This window comes from Narcine bancroftii, chromosome 3, assembly GCF_036971445.1.
Source record: "Narcine bancroftii isolate sNarBan1 chromosome 3, sNarBan1.hap1, whole genome shotgun sequence".
In the NCBI taxonomy this organism is placed as follows: Eukaryota; Metazoa; Chordata; class Chondrichthyes; order Torpediniformes; family Narcinidae; genus Narcine; species Narcine bancroftii.
This window is the reverse complement of record NC_091471.1, coordinates 85,871,106-85,891,375: the sequence shown is the minus strand read 5'-3', so window position 1 is coordinate 85,891,375 and position 20,270 is coordinate 85,871,106. Positions and strand designations below refer to the sequence as shown.

At 49.4% G+C, this 20,270-nt stretch overlaps 1 protein-coding gene across 2 annotated transcripts in view; it reads left to right on the top strand.

The window, feature by feature from the left end:
• Positions 1-819: 819 nt before the first annotated feature.
• Positions 820-20,270, top strand: part of elovl7a (ELOVL fatty acid elongase 7a) — a 53,953-nt gene continuing 34,502 nt past the window's right edge. Inside the window, exons 1-3 of one of the 2 annotated variants that reach the window (XM_069924463.1) lie at positions 820-896; positions 7,440-7,630; positions 12,916-12,996. In XM_069924463.1, the coding sequence (XP_069780564.1) occupies positions 833-896; positions 7,440-7,630; positions 12,916-12,996 (336 nt within the window). In that variant the 5' untranslated portion in view covers positions 820-832. Of the gene's footprint in view, positions 897-7,439; positions 7,631-8,655; positions 8,718-12,915; positions 12,997-20,270 lie in introns of those variants that run through there. The other variant, XM_069924464.1, reaches the window with a different exon arrangement.

The following is a 20,270-nucleotide window of genomic DNA, read 5'->3' as shown; positions in this document are numbered from 1 at the left end:
CATTCCGGACTGGTCGGCCACCTGTGAAGAGCTCCTGTCTTTTGATAATAAAAGCCTTGGTTTGGATCAACAAGTCTTTGGTTCTTTCGACGAGCTCTACACAGTGTACTTATTGTTGAGGGGAATGGCCATAGGGTACTCAAGCACTGTGTCTGCCCCTTCCCTCTCCAAACAGTCACTCATCTACCTGCCTCCTGACATTTGGGGGTGACTATCACCCCAAAGCTCTTCCCTATGCCTCCCGAATGATCTGGAGTTCATCCAGTTCGCTAACTTAGTCTTCCAGGAGCTGCAGCTGGATGCACCTCTTACAGGTGTAGTCATTAGGGACATTGTGCTGTCACATGCTGCATTTGGAGCATTCCACTGCCCGAGCAGTTGTCTCTATTAATTATTCCTCATTTAAATACAAAGATCTTACCTTGCAGGAAATATATTTTATAATAATCCCTATTTAAATTATTTTGTTTACCTGTGCAGTAAAATGACTTTGTATTTATCACATTATAAAGCCAGCCTTCACCTGGATAAATGACTTTTCCTGTCTACAATAAAACACCAAATCTGTGTTTTAGGGTAAATCTGTTCACTATTAGAAAACCCTTTTGGTTCCTTTTCTACTCACTGGATGGTCTTTGATTCAGTCATTTCGTCAAGCTTGTTCAATGGGAATTCCAAATGTGTTAGATTAATGGAAATAACATGTATGTTAGAGAAATCTGCTGGTATGACATCACAAGTCCTGAACATGCTGGTTTAAGGTTTACTGCACTTCGTGATGCTTTTGAAATAAAACTTTCTATAAAATATGAAAATATGTGTATTGCTGAAGATGTCATTCCAAGATCTGACAGCAAGAGCAGTGCTTTTATATGATGAATGGCTCAAAGATGCAGGTGACATTTCAAATGAGAAACCAAGCTTGTACATTGTGTTAAATATTGCAATATTTTTATAAAGTGTCCGTCATTCCTTAAAATTATAAAAGATCAAAAGTTATCTTGAATTGAAGATTTTTCATTTTGTTATAATTTGCTCCGATTAGTTATTATTTTAACAAATTAACAGAGGGTACATTTCAAAAGGGAGTGAAGTTTGACAATTTTTCTTAGATACAATTTTATGAAGCAGAATTTACAAAGCTTTTGGAACCTTTTTTTGGTGCCGCACTGTAGTGCCAGTTGATGAAGTAGTCAAAGACGATGTGGTCAAACAATATTCATGACTTTTATATGCAGAAACTTATGGCATAATAATGAAAAACAATGGGTGCATACACAGTTATACCCAAGGGTAGTGTCTTTAACAGTAGAGATAATGCACAGCCAATGTTAGTACAGCAAGGCTTGCCAGAGGGGAAGACGGGCAGCTTAGCAGAGATTCACCACATGCACCCACTTATTAATCTTGGTGTGAGGCATTAATTGGGGAGATAGAACATCTGATCAAACTGATCTTCCTATTTTCAGATATGACTGAGTTTTTCTGTTCCATTAATTTAACAACCAGAAAATCAGGAATGCCAACAATAGAAAGACTGAACCTTGGATCAAATTCTCCAAACTAAACGAGACCATTCTGATGCCAGGAGAAATGCCCAAGCCCTCCACTCGGTCCTGGCCCTCCACTCGGTCCTGGCCCTCCACTCGGTCCTGGCCCTCCACTCGGTCCTGGCCCTCCACTCGGTCCTGGCCCTCCACTCGGTCCTGGCCCTCCACTCGGTCCTGGCCCTCCACTCGGTCCTGGCCCCCCACTCGGTCCTGGCCCTCCACTCGGTCCTGGCCCCCCCTGCTCGCTCCTGGCCCCCCCTGCTCGCTCCTGGCCCCCCCTGCTCGCTCCTGGCCCCCCCTGCTCGCTCCTGGCCCCCCCTGCTCGCTCCTGGCCCCCCCTGCTCGCTCCTGGCCCCCCCTGCTCGCTCCTGGCCCCCCCTGCTCGCTCCTGGCCCCCCCTGCTCGCTCCTGGCCCCCCCTGCTCGCTCCTGGCCCCCCCTGCTCGCTCCTGGCCCCCCCTGCTCGCTCCTGGCCCCCCCTGCTCGCTCCTGGCCCCCCCTGCTCGCTCCTGGCCCCCCCTGCTCGCTCCTGGCCCCCCCTGCTCGCTCCTGGCCCCCCCTGCTCGCTCCTGGCCCCCCCTGCTCGCTCCTGGCCCCCCCTGCTCGCTCCTGGCCCCCCCTGCTCGCTCCTGGCCCCCCCTGCTCGCTCCTGGCCCCCCCTGCTCGCTCCTGGCCCCCCCTGCTCGCTCCTGGCCCCCCCTGCTCGCTCCTGGCCCCCCCTGCTCGCTCCTGGCCCCCCCTGCTCGCTCCTGGCCCCCCCTGCTCGCTCCTGGCCCCCCCTGCTCGCTCCTGGCCCCCCCTGCTCGCTCCTGGCCCCCCCTGCTCGCTCCTGGCCCCCCCTGCTCGCTCCTGGCCCCCCCTGCTCGCTCCTGGCCCCCCCTGCTCGCTCCTGGCCCCCCCTGCTCGCTCCTGGCCCCCCCTGCTCGCTCCTGGCCCCCCCTGCTCGCTCCTGGCCCCCCCTGCTCGCTCCTGGCCCCCCCTGCTCGCTCCTGGCCCCCCCTGCTCGCTCCTGGCCCCCCCTGCTCGCTCCTGGCCCCCCCTGCTCGCTCCTGGCCCCCCCTGCTCGCTCCTGGCCCCCCCTGCTCGCTCCTGGCCCCCCCTGCTCGCTCCTGGCCCCCCCTGCTCGCTCCTGGCCCCCCCTGCTCGCTCCTGGCCCCCCCTGCTCGCTCCTGGCCCCCCCTGCTCGCTCCTGGCCCCCCCTGCTCGCTCCTGGCCCCCCCTGCTCGCTCCTGGCCCCCCCTGCTCGCTCCTGGCCCCCCCTGCTCGCTCCTGGCCCCCCCTGCTCGCTCCTGGCCCCCCCTGCTCGCTCCTGGCCCCCCCTGCTCGCTCCTGGCCCCCCCTGCTCGCTCCTGGCCCCCCCTGCTCGCTCCTGGCCCCCCCTGCTCGCTCCTGGCCCCCCCTGCTCGCTCCTGGCCCCCCCTGCTCGCTCCTGGCCCCCCCCTGCTCGCTCCTGGCCCCCCCTGCTCGCTCCTGGCCCCCCCTGCTCGCTCCTGGCCCCCCCTGCTCGCTCCTGGCCCCCCCTGCTCGCTCCTGGCCCCCCCTGCTCGCTCCTGGCCCCCCCTGCTCGCTCCTGGCCCCCCCTGCCCGCTCCTGGCCCCCCCTGCCCGCTCCTGGCCCCCCCTGCCCGCTCCTGGCCCCCCCTGCCCGCTCCTGGCCCCCCCTGCCCGCTCCTGGCCCCCCCTGCCCGCTCCTGGCCCCCCCTGCCCGCTCCTGGCCCCCCCTGCCCGCTCCTGGCCCCCCCTGCCCGCTCCTGGCCCCCCCTGCCCGCTCCTGGCCCCCCCTGCCCGCTCCTGGCCCCCCCTGCCCGCTCCTGGCCCCCCCTGCCCGCTCCTGGCCCCCCCTGCCCGCTCCTGGCCCCCCCTGCCCGCTCCTGGCCCCCCCTGCCCGCTCCTGGCCCCCCCTGCCCGCTCCTGGCCCCCCCTGCCCGCTCCTGGCCCCCCCTGCCCGCTCCTGGCCCCCCCTGCCCGCTCCTGGCCCCCCCTGCCCGCTCCTGGCCCCCCCTGCCCGCTCCTGGCCCCCCCTGCCCGCTCCTGGCCCCCCCTGCCCGCTCCTGGCCCCCCCTGCCCGCTCCTGGCCCCCCCTGCCCGCTCCTGGCCCCCCCTGCCCGCTCCTGGCCCCCCCTGCCCGCTCCTGGCCCCCCCTGCCCGCTCCTGGCCCCCCCTGCCCGCTCCTGGCCCCCCCTGCCCGCTCCTGGCCCCCCCTGCCCGCTCCTGGCCCCCCCTGCCCGCTCCTGGCCCCCCCTGCCCGCTCCTGGCCCCCCCTGCCCGCTCCTGGCCCCCCCTGCCCGCTCCTGGCCCCCCCTGCCCGCTCCTGGCCCCCCCTGCCCGCTCCTGGCCCCCCCTGCCCGCTCCTGGCCCCCCCTGCCCGCTCCTGGCCCCCCCTGCCCGCTCCTGGCCCCCCCTGCCCGCTCCTGGCCCCCCCTGCCCGCTCCTGGCCCCCCCTGCCCGCTCCTGGCCCCCCCTGCCCGCTCCTGGCCCCCCCTGCCCGCTCCTGGCCCCCCCTGCCCGCTCCTGGCCCCCCCTGCCCGCTCCTGGCCCCCCCTGCCCGCTCCTGGCCCCCCCTGCCCGCTCCTGGCCCCCCCTGCCCGCTCCTGGCCCCCCCTGCCCGCTCCTGGCCCCCCCTGCCCGCTCCTGGCCCCCCCTGCCCGCTCCTGGCCCCCCCTGCCCGCTCCTGGCCCCCCCTGCCCGCTCCTGGCCCCCCCTGCCCGCTCCTGGCCCCCCCTGCCCGCTCCTGGCCCCCCCTGCCCGCTCCTGGCCCCCCCTGCCCGCTCCTGGCCCCCCCTGCCCGCTCCTGGCCCCCCCTGCCCGCTCCTGGCCCCCCCTGCCCGCTCCTGGCCCCCCCTGCCCGCTCCTGGCCCCCCCTGCCCGCTCCTGGCCCCCCCTGCCCGCTCCTGGCCCCCCCTGCCCGCTCCTGGCCCCCCCTGCCCGCTCCTGGCCCCCCCTGCCCGCTCCTGGCCCCCCCTGCCCGCTCCTGGCCCCCCCTGCCCGCTCCTGGCCCCCCCTGCCCGCTCCTGGCCCCCCCTGCCCGCTCCTGGCCCCCCCTGCCCGCTCCTGGCCCCCCCTGCCCGCTCCTGGCCCCCCCTGCCCGCTCCTGGCCCCCCCTGCCCGCTCCTGGCCCCCCCTGCCCGCTCCTGGCCCCCCCTGCCCGCTCCTGGCCCCCCCTGCCCGCTCCTGGCCCCCCCTGCCCGCTCCTGGCCCCCCCTGCCCGCTCCTGGCCCCCCCTGCCCGCTCCTGGCCCCCCCTGCCCGCTCCTGGCCCCCCCTGCCCGCTCCTGGCCCCCCCTGCCCGCTCCTGGCCCCCCCTGCCCGCTCCTGGCCCCCCCTGCCCGCTCCTGGCCCCCCCTGCCCGCTCCTGGCCCCCCCTGCCCGCTCCTGGCCCCCCCTGCCCGCTCCTGGCCCCCCCTGCCCGCTCCTGGCCCCCCCTGCCCGCTCCTGGCCCCCCCTGCCCGCTCCTGGCCCCCCCTGCCCGCTCCTGGCCCCCCCTGCCCGCTCCTGGCCCCCCCTGCCCGCTCCTGGCCCCCCCTGCCCGCTCCTGGCCCCCCCTGCCCGCTCCTGGCCCCCCCTGCCCGCTCCTGGCCCCCCCTGCCCGCTCCTGGCCCCCCCTGCCCGCTCCTGGCCCCCCCTGCCCGCTCCTGGCCCCCCCTGCCCGCTCCTGGCCCCCCCTGCCCGCTCCTGGCCCCCCCTGCCCGCTCCTGGCCCCCCCTGCCCGCTCCTGGCCCCCCCTGCCCGCTCCTGGCCCCCCCTGCCCGCTCCTGGCCCCCCCTGCCCGCTCCTGGCCCCCCCTGCCCGCTCCTGGCCCCCCCTGCCCGCTCCTGGCCCCCCCCCGCTCGCTCCTGGCCCCCCCCCGCTCGCTCCTGGCCCCCCCCCGCTCGCTCCTGGCCCCCCCCCGCTCGCTCCTGGCCCCCCCCCGCTCGCTCCTGGCCCCCCCCCGCTCGCTCCTGGCCCCCCCCCCGCTCGCTCCTGGCCCCCCCCCGCTCGCTCCTGGCCCCCCCCCGCTCGCTCCTGGCCCCCCCCCGCTCGCTCCTGGCCCCCCCCCGCTCGCTCCTGGCCCCCCCCCGCTCGCTCCTGGCCCCCCCCCCGCTCGCTCCTGGCCCCCCCCCGCTCGCTCCTGGCCCCCCCCCGCTCGCTCCTGGTCCTCCCCCGCTCGCTCCTGGCCCCCCCCCGCTCGCTCCTGGCCCCCCCCCGCTCGCTCCTGGCCCCCCCCCGCTCGCTCCTGGCCCCCCCCGCTCGCTCCTGGCCCCCCCCCGCTCGCTCCTGGCCCCCCCCCGCTCGCTCCTGGCCCCCCCCCGCTCGCTCCTGGCCCCCCCCCGCTCGCTCCTGGCCCCCCCCCCGCTCGCTCCTGGCCCCCCCCCGCTCGCTCCTGGCCCCCCCCCGCTCGCTCCTGGCCCCCCCCCCGCTCGCACCTGGCCCCCCCCCACTCGCTCCTGGCATTATTGTCTGAAGTCTGTGTTAGTCCTTCAACTGCTGGTGATACCTTGGCATTCAGCAAGATCTTACTTTGGAGGCTGGTGGATAAACTGGGACTCTATACCCCTCTCTACAACTGGATTCTGGACTTCTTGATGGAAAGTCCACAGTCTGGTTTGGTTGTAAAACAAAGCCCCATCATGCGGCATACTGGTGCATCTCAGGTGTATGCACAGGCCTCTGCTGTTCTTGTTGCTGATTCTCGACTGCATCGCCAGATTCAGTTCTAACAAAATCATCTAACATGTGGATGATGGAACAGTAGGTGGCCTCCTCAATAACAATGAACGTGGTTGTTGGGAGGCTGTAAAATGGTGGAAGAACAACAACCCGAGTCTCAATGTAGACGAGATAAAGGAGATGATTGTGCACTTGAGGAAAATGAAGATGTACCATTCTCCACTAGACATCAATGGTTCCATCATGGAGAGTGTAAATTTCCTTGGCATGCACCTATTCTGGACCTACAATACTTCCTCATTCATCAGGAAGGTACAGCAGCTTCGTATGGAGCCTGAGGAGAGCAAGGAAACAAGCTCCCACCTTGACAGACTTTTATAGGAGCACAATAGAGTGTCCTTCGTGGCTGCATCATTATGTGTTATGATAGCTGTAAGACCAGAAGTCCCGACAGAGGTTCATTAAAAGACCTGAGAGGATCACTGTGCTTTCCCTTTCCTCTATCGATGATATTTACTGGAGTTCATCCAGTGCACAGTATTGTCAACCTATTATCATATGTTTTTGTGTCTGCACCTTGGTCCAGAGAAGTGCTGTTGGGTTGTGTGTGTGTACAATCAGATGATAATAAACTTAAATTGGCAGGTTCAATAGGATCAATTGGTAGAAATGGTTGGTCAATGTTTAGGGTCTGAACCCTTTATCAGGTCTAAGATTCTGAAATTGTATGTATAAAGGAGGAATGAAGCTAAGTGAGGGGATCAGATGTGGTAGAGTGCAGGTCCAAAGGAGTAAGGAGGGAAGAGGGAGAAGCTATTGAGTGGGGATGGGGGAGGGGTGGGTGGGTGGGTGGGGGCTGGTTGTTTGAAGCAAAGTTAGAGGGTGAAAGAAAATAAGTACAGGCATAGATTGAATGAGATCTGGGTAGGGTTACCTAAAATTAGAAAAATCAATATTCATGCCATTGGGTTTCACGCTGTCCAGGAGAAATGTGGTGCACTGATTAAAATTGACATTTGGCCTCACCCAGGTAATGGATGAGGTCAAGGACAGACTTGTCATTGTGACAATAGTTGGAGAGAGTTAAAATGGTTGGCTGCAGAAAGCTCTAGTTTTGGAGGTGTCTGGGGAAGGTGCTGAAAGAGCCGATTTAATGCCCTGATCTGTATTGTCACACAACCTTTAGTCAATTTAGGAGCAGGTTATTGACTTTCTCGACTAAATTAGTTCCCTTTTATTTTGTAGATCCTAGAGTTGAAGACTGGCCATTAATGTCTTCACCCTTACCACAAACAATAATCCTTGGTGCTTATATCTACTTTGTTACATCATTTGGACCAAGGTTAATGGAGAACAGGAAGCCTTTGAACTTGAAGCAAGTAATGATTGTGTACAATTTTTCAATGGTGATCTTTTCCATGTATATGTGTTATGAAGTAAGTATTTTGACTGACTTTTTTTTTAAACATTGGAAGTAAATTGTACTCATTCACTTTTCATAACCTGTGGAATTGGGTTGCAAGTTGCTGTCCTTTTCCTCATTTGTTCCTCTCCAACTCCAATTAGAATTATGTGCATAACAGAACATATTTGCATTTCAGTAAATATGAAAGATTGAAGATTGGGCTGTTTGGTTTTGTCATCTGATGCCCCTCAATCCTGCTGCACTATTCAAAAATGCATGCAGGTTTGATCTTGGCTTCACTACCTTTCTAGAATTTTAATTAATGTAATTTTTCCCATCTTGGTTTCATTGTTTGATTTGCAAACTTGCTTAACACAGTCCCTACATTTGAATACAAACCTTTATTGTGCGTTGAATTAAGAAACTGCAACTGATGGGAGTTGTATACAGGCATTTGAAGAGTACCCAGGATTTAGGGTTCAAATTATAATGGGAGTTGGAGAAGACCTGTGAGAAAGGCATCATGGGGACTTCAATGTGCAGATAGACTGGGAAAATCAAGTTAGTGCTTTAACTCATGGAATTTGTACAGTGCTTTTTGGAGCAGCTTGTGGTTGAGCATAGTAGGGAAAAGGCAATGAACCAGATTTGATGAGGAAGTTTGAGGTAAAGGAACTCTTTGAAGGGAGTGATCACAATGTGATACAATTCACTCTGCAGTTTGATGGGGATAAATTCAAATCAGATGTCTTATATCTTGAGTAAAGATAACGAGGGGAGCATGAGAGGAGCTGGCCAGATTTGGTGCCTTGTCAGAAAATGATGTTCAAGCAGCAATGGCAGGAGTTGCTGACAATTTCTCAAAGAAAATTATACAAGGAGGATGAGGCAAATGTGGCTGACAAGTCAAAGATGGCATTAAAGCAACAGTACTGAAAAAAAAGCAGGAAGCTGGAGGATTGAGTTGCTTTTAAAATTCAAAAGAGCCACAAGGGGAGAAAACATAAAGTATGAAGGTAAACTAGCCAATAACAAGAGTTTACCAAAATTTTTCAGATGTATGAAGAGTGAAAGAGGCAAAAGTGGACATGGGACTAGAAAATGATGCAACAGAAATGGTAATGTGGAACAAAAAAATGGCAAATAAACTGAATTGAATAGGTATTTTGCATCATTCTTCACGCTGGAAGACCTGAGTGATGTGCCAGAAATTCAAGAGTCGGGGCAGAAGTGAGTGTGTGCCCATTACTAAGGTACAGGTGCTTGGGAAGCTTAAGGTGGATAAGTCACCAGGACCGGATGGACAACACCCCAGGGTCTGAAAGAGGAAGCTGAAGAGATACTCAGTGCAATAGAAGTGATCTTTTAGGAATCAGCAGAGAACAGGGAAAATTGCAAAAAATGTCTTTGTTCTTTGGAAGAGGCAAAAGCAAGGACATTGCAGTCCATTTCGCCTGACTTTAGTGGTTGGAAAGATTTGAAAATCTATTGTTCAGATAAAGTTTTGGGGTATTTGAAAATGTGATTTATAGAAGGCTGAAGTCAGCATGGTTTCCTTGAGGAGAGATCTTGCCTGACAAATCAGAAGTTCTTTGAAAAAGTAACAAATAGGATGAATGAAAGAGTGAGTGGATGTTTACTTGGATTTTCTGAAGGTCTTTAGCAAAGTGTCGCACATGTGTCTGCTGAACAAAGGGGGGCCCATTATATTACAGGAAAGACAGAAGATTGGCTAACTAGAAGGTAAAGAGTGGGATTAAAGGGGGCTTTTTTTCTGGATGGCTGTTGGTGACCAGTGTATTCTGCGGGTATTGTTTTGTCTGATATTTTTCACGTTGTATGTTATTGATCTGGATGAAGGAATTGATGGCTTTTCAGCCAAATTTGTGGATGAAACAAAGAGTGGCAGATAATGTTGAGGAAGCAGGGAGTTTGCAGAGGGACTTGGACAGGTTGGGTGAATATGCAAAGAAGTACCAAATGGACTGCAGTGTAGGGAAAGCTATGGTAGAAAGAATCCTAGCATCGATTCATTTATAAATGAATAAATAATTTTGAAAATGGAGGCCCAAAGGGAATTGGAAGTCCTAATACAAAATACCCTGAAGGTTGAGTTGTGAGTAAGGATGGCAAATACAATGTTGTAATTCATTTTGACAGGATGATAATCTATAAACAAGAATGTAATGCTGAGATTTCAGACCACATTTGGAGTATTGTTAGCAGTTTTGGCCCCCATATCCAAGGCAGGATGTGCTAGTGTTGGAGAGAGTCCAGAGGAATGATCCTGGGGAGAAGAGAGTTAACATGAGGATGGAAGGGGGATGTGGATATATGTGCAACATATTGAATACTGATAGGGCTGCGTGGAGTGGATGTGGAGAGGAAGTTTCCAGTAGAAGGCCATTTCACGTTGGGCCTCCACCTTGAGACCAGCTATGGAGCAGATGGAAAAATGGGAACTTACTTTTCAGACTCTAGCCCTAAAAGGCTGCTCCAGCATCCCATTCATATTCAGAGGCGCCTTGTAGCGCCCTCCAGATCCGAAGGAAGTGGGGTGACTGGTGCCATAGTGCCACCTGTCATAAATATGTGACTGAACAATGGCAGTCTTCCCTACGCATAATCCCCCACACAGTTGAAACCGCTCTATGGTTCCCAGAACAGTTCCAGCTGCGTGGAGGATTATGGATTAGGGAAGACTGTCATTGCTCTGCCACATTTTGGGCCACAGAGAGCGGCCCCGAAGGCTGAAGCGGCCCCATTTGGCTGTCCCAGCTCGCAACGGCCACACATGAGGGTACCCACTGCCCTGCCGCCCCTGACTCGGAGGGAGAGGGGTGAATGGGTCTATTTGGGGCTATTTTTCTATTTTCATTTTTTCTATTCTTTATAAAACCTGTTTGATCAATATGAATCAACTTTGGTAAAAATTTAGCCAATCTATTCACTAATACTTTAGCTATTATTTTATAATCTACATTTAACAACGAAATTGGTCTATATGAAGATATTTTCAAAGGATCTCTATCTTTTTTTAGGTATTACTGTAATTAAAGCACTAGAACAAAACTCAGGTAAATCATAATGTTCTCCAACTTGACGTAATACATCCCCAAACACTGTAGATAAATCATCATAAAAAATTTTATAAAATTCAACCGAAAATCCATCATCACCAGGCGATTTGGCATTTCCAGCATAGCCATTTTAATTTCCGAATCAGTAAATGGTTTTTCTAACTCCTGTGTATCTCCATCCTCTAATATTGGTAAATTCAACTGTGATTAAAAAAAAATCAATCGATCCAGTTTCCTGTTTTCCTTCAGATGTATATAACTTTTTATAAAATGAATAAAATTCATAATTAATCTCACGAGGTTTATAAGTAATAAGAAAATTCCATCTAACAGCATTAATAGTCCTCGATATCTGTTCTTTCTTTAATTGCCACCCCAATACCTTGTGCGCTTTCTCTCCTCATTCGTAATACCGTTGTTTAGTCCTATTAATCACACATTCAAATTGATAAGATTGCAAGGTATTATATTTCAGTTTCAACCTAGATAATTCTATTTTCTGATCTTCTATAGCATTTTTCTGAAATTCCTTTTCTAACTCATCGATCTGTTTCTCTAATTCAAGTCTCTGATTTAATCGATTATTTTTTATTTTAGAACTATAACTAATTATTTGTCCTCTCAAATAGGCTTTCATAGCATCCCATAAATACAAACTTACTTTGAACAGATTTAGAATTTTCTTTAAAAAAAAATTAATTTGTTTTTTCAAAAAATCAATAAATTCCATATTTTTTAACAACATTGTATTAAATCTCCAACGATAAGCTATTTGAATTTTCTCAGAAGTTTCATATGTAAAATATAACAGAGAATGATCTGAAATCACCTTACTTTTTAATTCCGGTTGTTGTATTTTCCCTTGTAAATGTGCCGATACTAAAAAGAAGTCAATCCTTTAAAACGATTCATGTCTAGATGAATAAAAGGAAAACTTTTTCTCTGTTGGATTAAGACATCTCCAAATATCTACTAAATTAAGATCTTTCATCAATGCTTGGACCTGGATTGCCATCTTGGATTTTTTAACTTTCTTTGGAGATTTATCTAATAAAGGTTTCAAAACACAATTAAAATCACCACCTACTTGGGGCTATTTTATCAGAACATTAACTTTTGGGGAGACAGGGTTGCGGGCTGATGGCATCATCTGCCCACTCCTAAACAGCCCCTTAGCGTGGCTGCGCTGCGGAGATTATCCCTCTCTGAGAGGGGTTGGAATATGCGGCTCGGATACAGCCTCCACACATTCAGAAAGGTAGGTTATTATGCGTTTTGGCGGAGTTTCTCTGCCTTTACATCTCCACTTTTGGGCAGTCTGAAATGGCCTATCGAGAGCCTTTGATTTGGGGATACAACTTTGAAATAAAAGGATGACCCTTTAGGACAGATGAGAAGTTTCTTCAGCTGTTAAATTTCAGAATTTGTTGCCACAAGCCAAGCCATTGGGTATATTCAAAGCAGAGTTTGATACTTTATTGATTAGTAAAGGTCTCGAGGGTTGTGGGGAGAAGGCAGGATTGGCCTGCAAGGGGGAAAAATAAAAAAGCCACGATTTAATGGCAGAGCAGGCTCAAAGGGATGAATGGCTTAATTCTGCTCCTAGTTTTGAAGTCTGAAAAATACTGAGATCCATCCCTATGTTACATGATTTAACACACACTTGGCTAAGACAATATCATTTTGTACAGGAAAGTTTCAACAAGTTCCGTCACTTTGAAATGGCAAACTTGGATGATGAAGCAATATTGAGTTTTTTTTATGAAAAATAAATGCTTGAAACAGCATGTTGTTCAAGCCTTGACTGTGGAAAGATAAATAAAGTTTATTTCAGATCCAAAATCCTTTGTCCAAAATTTGAATGGCTGTTGTACTAAAGGATTACATGAGCAAAACCTCCCCAATGGGTGCTGGCATAGCAGCTGTGTGCACCAGATAACACGTACTGCAGGTTTTCAAGGATGAATATTTTAAAGGTTCTTCACTTGTATGGTTTCTAAATTGAGATTGGAGGATGCCAGTATTTAATTTAAAACAACTTGCTCTTGATCATTATATCTGTTTGGCATGGGATGCTTTGTCTCATAGAATAAAGAAAAACCATCAGTTTTATTGTGCACGAGTTTAAAAACATTTGCATCACAAGGATATTTGGTGTAAAACTAAGTATAGACATTAAGCTAACCAATTTTAAAATAATAATTATTAACATTTAGATTGCTTTTCTAATCAACAGTTTCTGATGTCTGGCTGGGCCACAGGATACTCCTTTCGGTGTGACATTGTGGATTATTCTAGGTCACCCCAAGCCCTCAGGGTATGTACATGTTCAACTGCCCCTTTCTTCAAACTGAAGGTAATTTGAATAGCATTTTGTAGCTCATTTTGGTTTTTGGGCTGAGATTGGTGGAGGGAGATTTCCGATTTATTGTCAAGAGTACATTCATGACATCACATACAACCCTGAGATTCTTTTTTTTCCTCTGTGGGTGCAGCAGAATTACCACTAACTGGTAGGTGCAAATAAAAAACTCAACACAGTGTAAACATGTAAACAAAGAACTGTAAACAGATAATGAATGTAAATAAACTGCAATGCAGAGAGAACAAGAAGAAAATCAATAAAGTGCACAAGTAAGAGTCCTTAAATGAGTCTTTGATTGAGTTTGAGGAGTCTGATGGTGGAGGGGTTGCAGCTGTTCCTGAACTTGGTGATACGAGTCTTGTGGCACCTTCCCTGATGGCAGCAGCGAGAACAGTGTGTGTGCTGGGTGGTGTGGGTCTTGGATGATTGTTGCTGCCTTGATGGCAGCGTTCCCTGTAGGTGTATTCAGTATTTGGGAGGATTTTGCCTGGGATATATCCACTACCTTTGGATATCTTTATGCTCGGGGGTATTGGTGTTACCAGACCGTGATGCAGCTGGTCAGCACACTTTCCACACACCTCCAAACCTTCACAAACTCCTGAGGATAAATGAGGATTTTGGAGAATCTATTTCAGATAATTGGAGTTGTACTGTACCTTCCTGGTTGCCATGCCAAAAGTAAATGTTGGCATTGAAAAAGGTGGAGGGGAGATTCACCAGGGATGTTGTTTGGGGTGGAGCTTTCCATTGGGCCACCAGAAAAAGGAAGAGCCACTGTGCATTCCCACGTCCCCTGATGATTCTCTACTGTCAATATCAGAGGATGACGTGCGGCTGCCTTCAGGAGAGTGAATCCAAGGAAAGCATCTGGTGTGGACAGACTACCTGGCTGAGTACTGAAAAACATATACTGACCAATTTACCAATGTATTCACTGAAATCTTCAACCTGTTTCAAACAGGCCTCTATGTTACCTGCGCACAAGGAGAGTGAGGTAACCTGCCTAAATGACTATTGACCAGTGGCACTCACATCTACAATGATGAAATGTTTTGAGAGGCTGGTGTTAAAACATTATCAGCTCCTATCTGAGTGGATCCGTTACAATTTTCCTGCTACAGCAATGGGTCCAGAACAAATGGCATCTCACTTGTTCTACACAAAGCACGTGAACTCCAAGACTATAGCTGAAATAGGCTATTCAGCCCATTGAGTCTACCCCACAGTTTAAAAAAGAGCAGATCCTTTTTCCCACTCAGCCCCACTGCTTGGCCTTCTCCCTGTAATCTTGAATACCCTGGCTATTACAGCACAATTGACTCAGCTTTGAATTCGGTGCTGTTTGTATGTTCTCACCATTTAGGGTGGCACAGTTGGTGTAGCAGTTTGCACAATGCCTTGACAGCACCAGCAATTGGGACCAGGATTTGAATCTCATGCTGTCTGTAAGGAGTTTGTATGTTCTCCCCATGTCAAAACATACAAGGGGTGTAGGTAAATTGGGCAGAACAGAATCATGGGCTGAAATGGATTATTACCGTGCTGTCTAAGTTAAAAAAAAAAAATTATGTCTGCATGAGCTTTGTCTTGTTACTCCAGTTTCCTCCCATCCAAAATGTACAGGGTTGTCACTTAATTTGAGTGTAATTGGGCAGTACAGGTTTAAATGGCTGGAATTGGCTTCTACTGTGCCATTTATATAAAAAAAAAATGCCTTAAATATACCCAATGACCTGGCATCTGCCTGTGGCAACAAATTCAACATATTAACCACCTTCTGGTAAAAGAAATTCTTATGCATCTTCGCACCTCTGTTCTAAACAGACATCCTTCAATCCTAAAGTTGTGCCCTCTTGTCCTAGATTTGCTTACCTTTCTACATCTACTCTGTCCCTGCCTTTCAACATTTGAAATCTTTCTATGAGATTTGTCTTAATTCCAACTATTAAGGGCCAAGACCTGTTAAAAGCTCCTCGTATGAAAACCCTTTTATTTCCAGAATCAACCACCTTTGAACTCCCTCCAACATCAACACAAAACTGCTCACCACTCTTGTAAAGGGTCAAGTTCACATCCCTGCTTTGCTATTCTGTTCCTCTTGAAATGAATGCCAGCATTGCATTTGCTGCCTTTTCTACCAACACAACATGCAAATCTACCTTCAGACTGTCCTGAATGAGGACTCTCAGGACCCTTTACATCTGGGTATTTTCAATTTTCTTCCCATTTAGAAAATAGTCTGTCTATTTTTTCCACCAAAGTGTATGACTGTACCCTTCCTGACATTCCCTTCTCTGCCCATTTTCCTAATCTGTCTAAACCCTTCTTTAGCCTCCCTGTTTCCTCAACATTTCCTGCTCCTCTTCCTTCCTTCATATCATCTGCAAACCATCTCCAGTAGGCTTTTCAGCCAAGATATACCCTTGTTGATCTTGTTGTGTACCTCCAAGAATCCCATAACCTGATCCTATTCAATCAACTCCAACATCTTCCTGACGAAGCTAACTGGTCTATAATTTTTCTGCGGCCTCCTTGAATCGTGGGATGACATTTGTGATTTTTTTTTTCTTCCATCTTCTTCTGGGACCATGCCACAATCTTTTGATTCCTGAAAGATTATTACCAATGCCTTCACAATTTATACTACTACTTCTTTCAGGACCTAAGGGTGAAATCCATCTGGTCAAGGAGACGTGTCCACCTTTTGACCATTCAGCTTTCTGAACTGTCTCCTTTGGAATGGTAACTGTACTCACTTCCCTTCCCTGATGTCTTTTGACAACTGGCACACTGCTAATGTCTTCCACTGTGAAGATTGATGCAAAACACTCATTTAGTTCTACTGCCATCTCCTTGTCTCCCATTATTATTTCTCCAGCACCATTTTCTAGTGGTCCTATATCTATATTCACCTCTCTTTTACTTTTTATCTACTTGAAGCTTCTTTTAAAATTTTATTGAATTGTTTGCATTATTACAGGAAAAAATGAATAGAGCATTAATCAAATATCCATAGGCAAAGATACAAAAAATACTTTTATATATTTTCTCCCCAAGCCCCTCCCACCCAAATTTCCAAATACTATAAAAAATTTTCAACTCCATTCCTTAAACTATATGTAATTTTTTCCAAGGGTATACAATTTTGCATCTCATTAAACCATCTATTTAGTAACACTTCTCTATCATATTTCTATGATATTGCTATACGTTTATTTGCAGTTGCTGTTGCAATACTTTAAAAAAATTCTTGTTATTTATGAAAAAGATATAAAATTGAAATTGTACTTGAAGCTTTTTATATCCTTTTGATATTATTTATGAGCCAACTTTCATACTTAATTTTTTCCCTCTTGAGTTTTTTTAGTTCCATCTGTCAAATTTTAAACAAAACATTCAAATCCTTTATCATTCATCTAATTTTTTGCTTCCTTGTCTGACCTCTCTTTGGCTTTGGCGTTGGTTTTGATTTCCCTTGTCAACCATTGTTGTGACTTTTTTCATATTTTAATATTTCCTCCTTTGTGTTCTGTATTTATTCTGCACCTTTCTCATTTCTCACAGAAACTCCATCCATTTCTGCTCTGCTATCTTCTCTACTTGTGCCCCTTCCAATCTGGCCATTTCTGCTCTCCTGCCACTGTAATTCTCTTTACTCCACTGACAAACTGGCATTTTGGACTTCAGTTTCCCCTTGTTAAATCTCAAATGGAAATGACTACTGCCTCATTGTGGTTCCTTTACTCAAAACTCTCTAGTCATCGCCGGTGCATTTTCCAATCCCCAATCCAGAACAGTCAATCCCCTAGTAGGGTCATCTACATGCTGCTCTAAAAAGCTATTTCATGGGCATTCTACAAATTATTTCTCTGGCGATCTAAACGCAACCTGGTTTTCCCAATCTGCTTGCATGCTAAAATCCCCTTGACTGCAATTACATTGCCCTTCTGACACAACTTTTCTCCATCCTGGTTACTGTTTGGAAGTCTGTTTGCCATTTCTTAACCCACAATGAATTTGTATCTTCTGATCCTATTCCTCCTCTTTCTCATAATTTCATGTTATTCCTTACCAACAGAGCCATGCCAACCCCCCTTTGCTTAATTGCCTATCCTTTCAATCCACTTTGTGTCCTTGAACATTTGGCTTCCGATGACATGCATCTTTTTGCCATAACTCTGTGTTGGCCACAACACTGTTCCTGCCAATCTGCTGCTGTACTACAAGGTCAACCTCTTTATTTCTTGTCATGCATGGATTTAAATACAAAATGTTTAGCCCTGTATTTGTTGCTTTTTTTTAAATTCTGTGTCTCTGTTGCATTCCAACACATCCCCTTGGCTGCAATTTTGTCCTATTTACCTGTGCTTCAACAAAATTACTCTATCAGCTGTCTCTACTTGTGCAACAACCGCCACTTCATCTGCTTCTTCACCTTGTTTCCTACCCCTCTGCCAATATAGTTTAAACCCCCTCAACAGCATTGGAAAATCCCTGACGACAGTTCAACACCATCATCCACTCAAAACTGATCAGCAAATATCAAGAATAGGGCCTCAAAAAAAAAGTGACACACAACGTTACAGTGGCCACTTCGGCTCTTCAAAATGGTGAAATTCCCAACCCATTATGGACTGTCTACAATTGGGAAATACTCGGCAAACTAAGAAATACAAACATGACTTTGAAACTTATGAATCAGATTGGTAAGATACTGAGCAGTTTTAACCAACTGAAACATGGAACACAGACTGCAGCAAACCACAGAACAGATTCCTGGAGAAGTGTGGGAGGCCATTGGAAGCTCTGTTGGAGAAGGCAGAAGAGCAGACTGAGAGCTAACCCCTTCAGACCTGCACTCCCAATGATCTTAGTTGCAAATGTAAGATCGCTGAGAAGAAAATGGATTTTCTGAGGTTGCATCTGAATCAGAAAGAATTGCAGTTGCTGTGCTCTGGTGATTACAGAAACATGCCTTCAGGACTCCATTCCAGACTCGGTGATCCAACTTGATGGCCTTATCTCCTCCTGGGTAGATAGAGATGCTGCTGCTTCTGGCAAGACTCGAGGAGGTGGGGGTTGGGGAATCTGTGCATTTACATCAGTGAAAGTACCCCACTGTGTAATTGGATCCTGGATTTTGTCACCTCCAGACGAAAAAATCAATCAATTGCAAAGAACATTTCCTCCACAATCTCCATCAGTACTGAAGCTCCACAAGGTTGCATTCTTGGCCTCCTGCTCCACTTGCTTTACACCTATGACTGTGTGGCTTGGAACTACAACACAATCTACAAACTTGCTGATGATGCCACTGTAGTGGGTTGTACAAAAAAGGTGATAATTCAGCTCACAGAAGGGAGTCTGAAATCTTGGCTGAATGAACTCACACTCAATGTCACCAAAACCAAGGAGTTCATTGTGAACTTCAGGAGGTGAGAAAACCAGAAGTGTATGATCCATTGACCACTGGGGGATCAGAGGTGGAGGTGGTGAGCAAATTTTAATTCCTGGGACCCAACACATGAATGCATCATGAAGAAACTTTGTCGCACCTCTCCTTCCTCAGGAGTTTGTGGAGGTTTGGAATGACATCTTAAACTCATTTAAGACTCTAACTTTGTACATGATTTATTATTGAATATTTATTTTGTGTAATGACATTTTGTTTGCATTTCCACCTTTAACATTTTTTGTTTGTATACTTGTAGATTTTTTGCATTACCAATAAGTAGAAATTCTGCCTGTCCTGCTAGAAAAAGAATCTGTGTTGAATGTGGTTGTCATGTATATACTCTGACAATAAATCTGAATTTTGAACTTGTCATATTGAGGAGGAGAGACTGGAAAGACTGGGTCTGTTGTCATTAACGCAGAGGAGACTTGAAGTGATCCTGTTGGAGAAGTACAAAATTGAGGGTGGGTGTGAAGTGTCAAAACAGACATTGATTCAGCATTGAGGATAAAGGGTTTAGAAGAGATCTGAAGACGATTTGTTTGATGGAGGGTTTTGAATTCTGGAAGCTGATACCTGTAATTTTCAAGCATCTTGTTGAGCTCTTGAATTGCTAAAGACCAGGGGTGGCGGCAGTGCTGACTGGGGGTAGGGGGGTGTGTGGTTGGAGGTGGTAGCACTGATTGGGGGGGGGTTTGAGGCGGCGGCACTGACAAAGTTGGGGGAGAGTGGCGCTGTGTGAGGAGGGGTGGTGCAGACGAAACCACATGGTTCACTTTGGTGTCAGCCCCTCTGATGGTATCTTCTGGTGCGGTCCACACCCCCCACACCTGCCTAGTGATGCTGGTGAGTGCTGGTATGCAGTTTAGTAATATTACATGGTTTGGGGCCTTTCCAGCCTGTGAGCCCACATAGTCCAGATACACCCATGTGATTAATTAACTGTAGAGCTCGTCGAAAGAACCAAAGACTTGTTGATCCAAACCAAGGCTTTTATTAGCAAAAGACAGGAGCTCTTCACAGGTGGCTGACCAGTCCGGAATGATCCGACCTGGCTAGGGACAGTAGGCGTGGCTTAGCTCTCAGCCAATCGCTGTAAGCACAGTCTAGATACTGTTCTTTGGCTTGGCTTCACGGACGAAGATTTATGGAGGGGTAAATGTCCACGTCAGCTGCAGGCTCGTTTGTGGCTGACAAGTCCGATGCGGGACAGGCAGACACAGTTGCAGCGGTTGCAGGGGAAAATTTGTTGGTTGGTGTTGGGTTTTTCCTCCTTTGTCTTTTGTCAGTGAGGTGGGCTCTGCGGTCTTCTTCAAAGGAGGTTGCTGCCTGCCGAACTGTGAGGCGCCAAGATACACGGTTTGAGGCGATATCAGCCCACTGGCGGTGGGTACTGTAACTATATACACTATATACATTGATGATAGATCTGTACTATCACATTAACCCATATCTTGGAGGAAACTGGAGCACTTGGAGAAAACCCTTGCAGACATGGGGAGAACTTGCAGCCTCCTTACAGACAGTGGTGGATTGAACCTTGTCTGCTGTTGTTGGAGTAGCATTGCATGAACCACTATGCTAACCAAGCCTGTTTATATATGGAAATATAGATGGAGATTCTATGCTTGGCATGACTGTTAGGAGGGACATGTGTATGTACTTTGGCTTTGTAGTTGGAAAATGCCTTCATCTTTCTTGCATGTTCATTTTAACAGGCAAATTAGGAATTTTAAGAAGCCAATTGTAGGAAGTTGTGAATCAAATT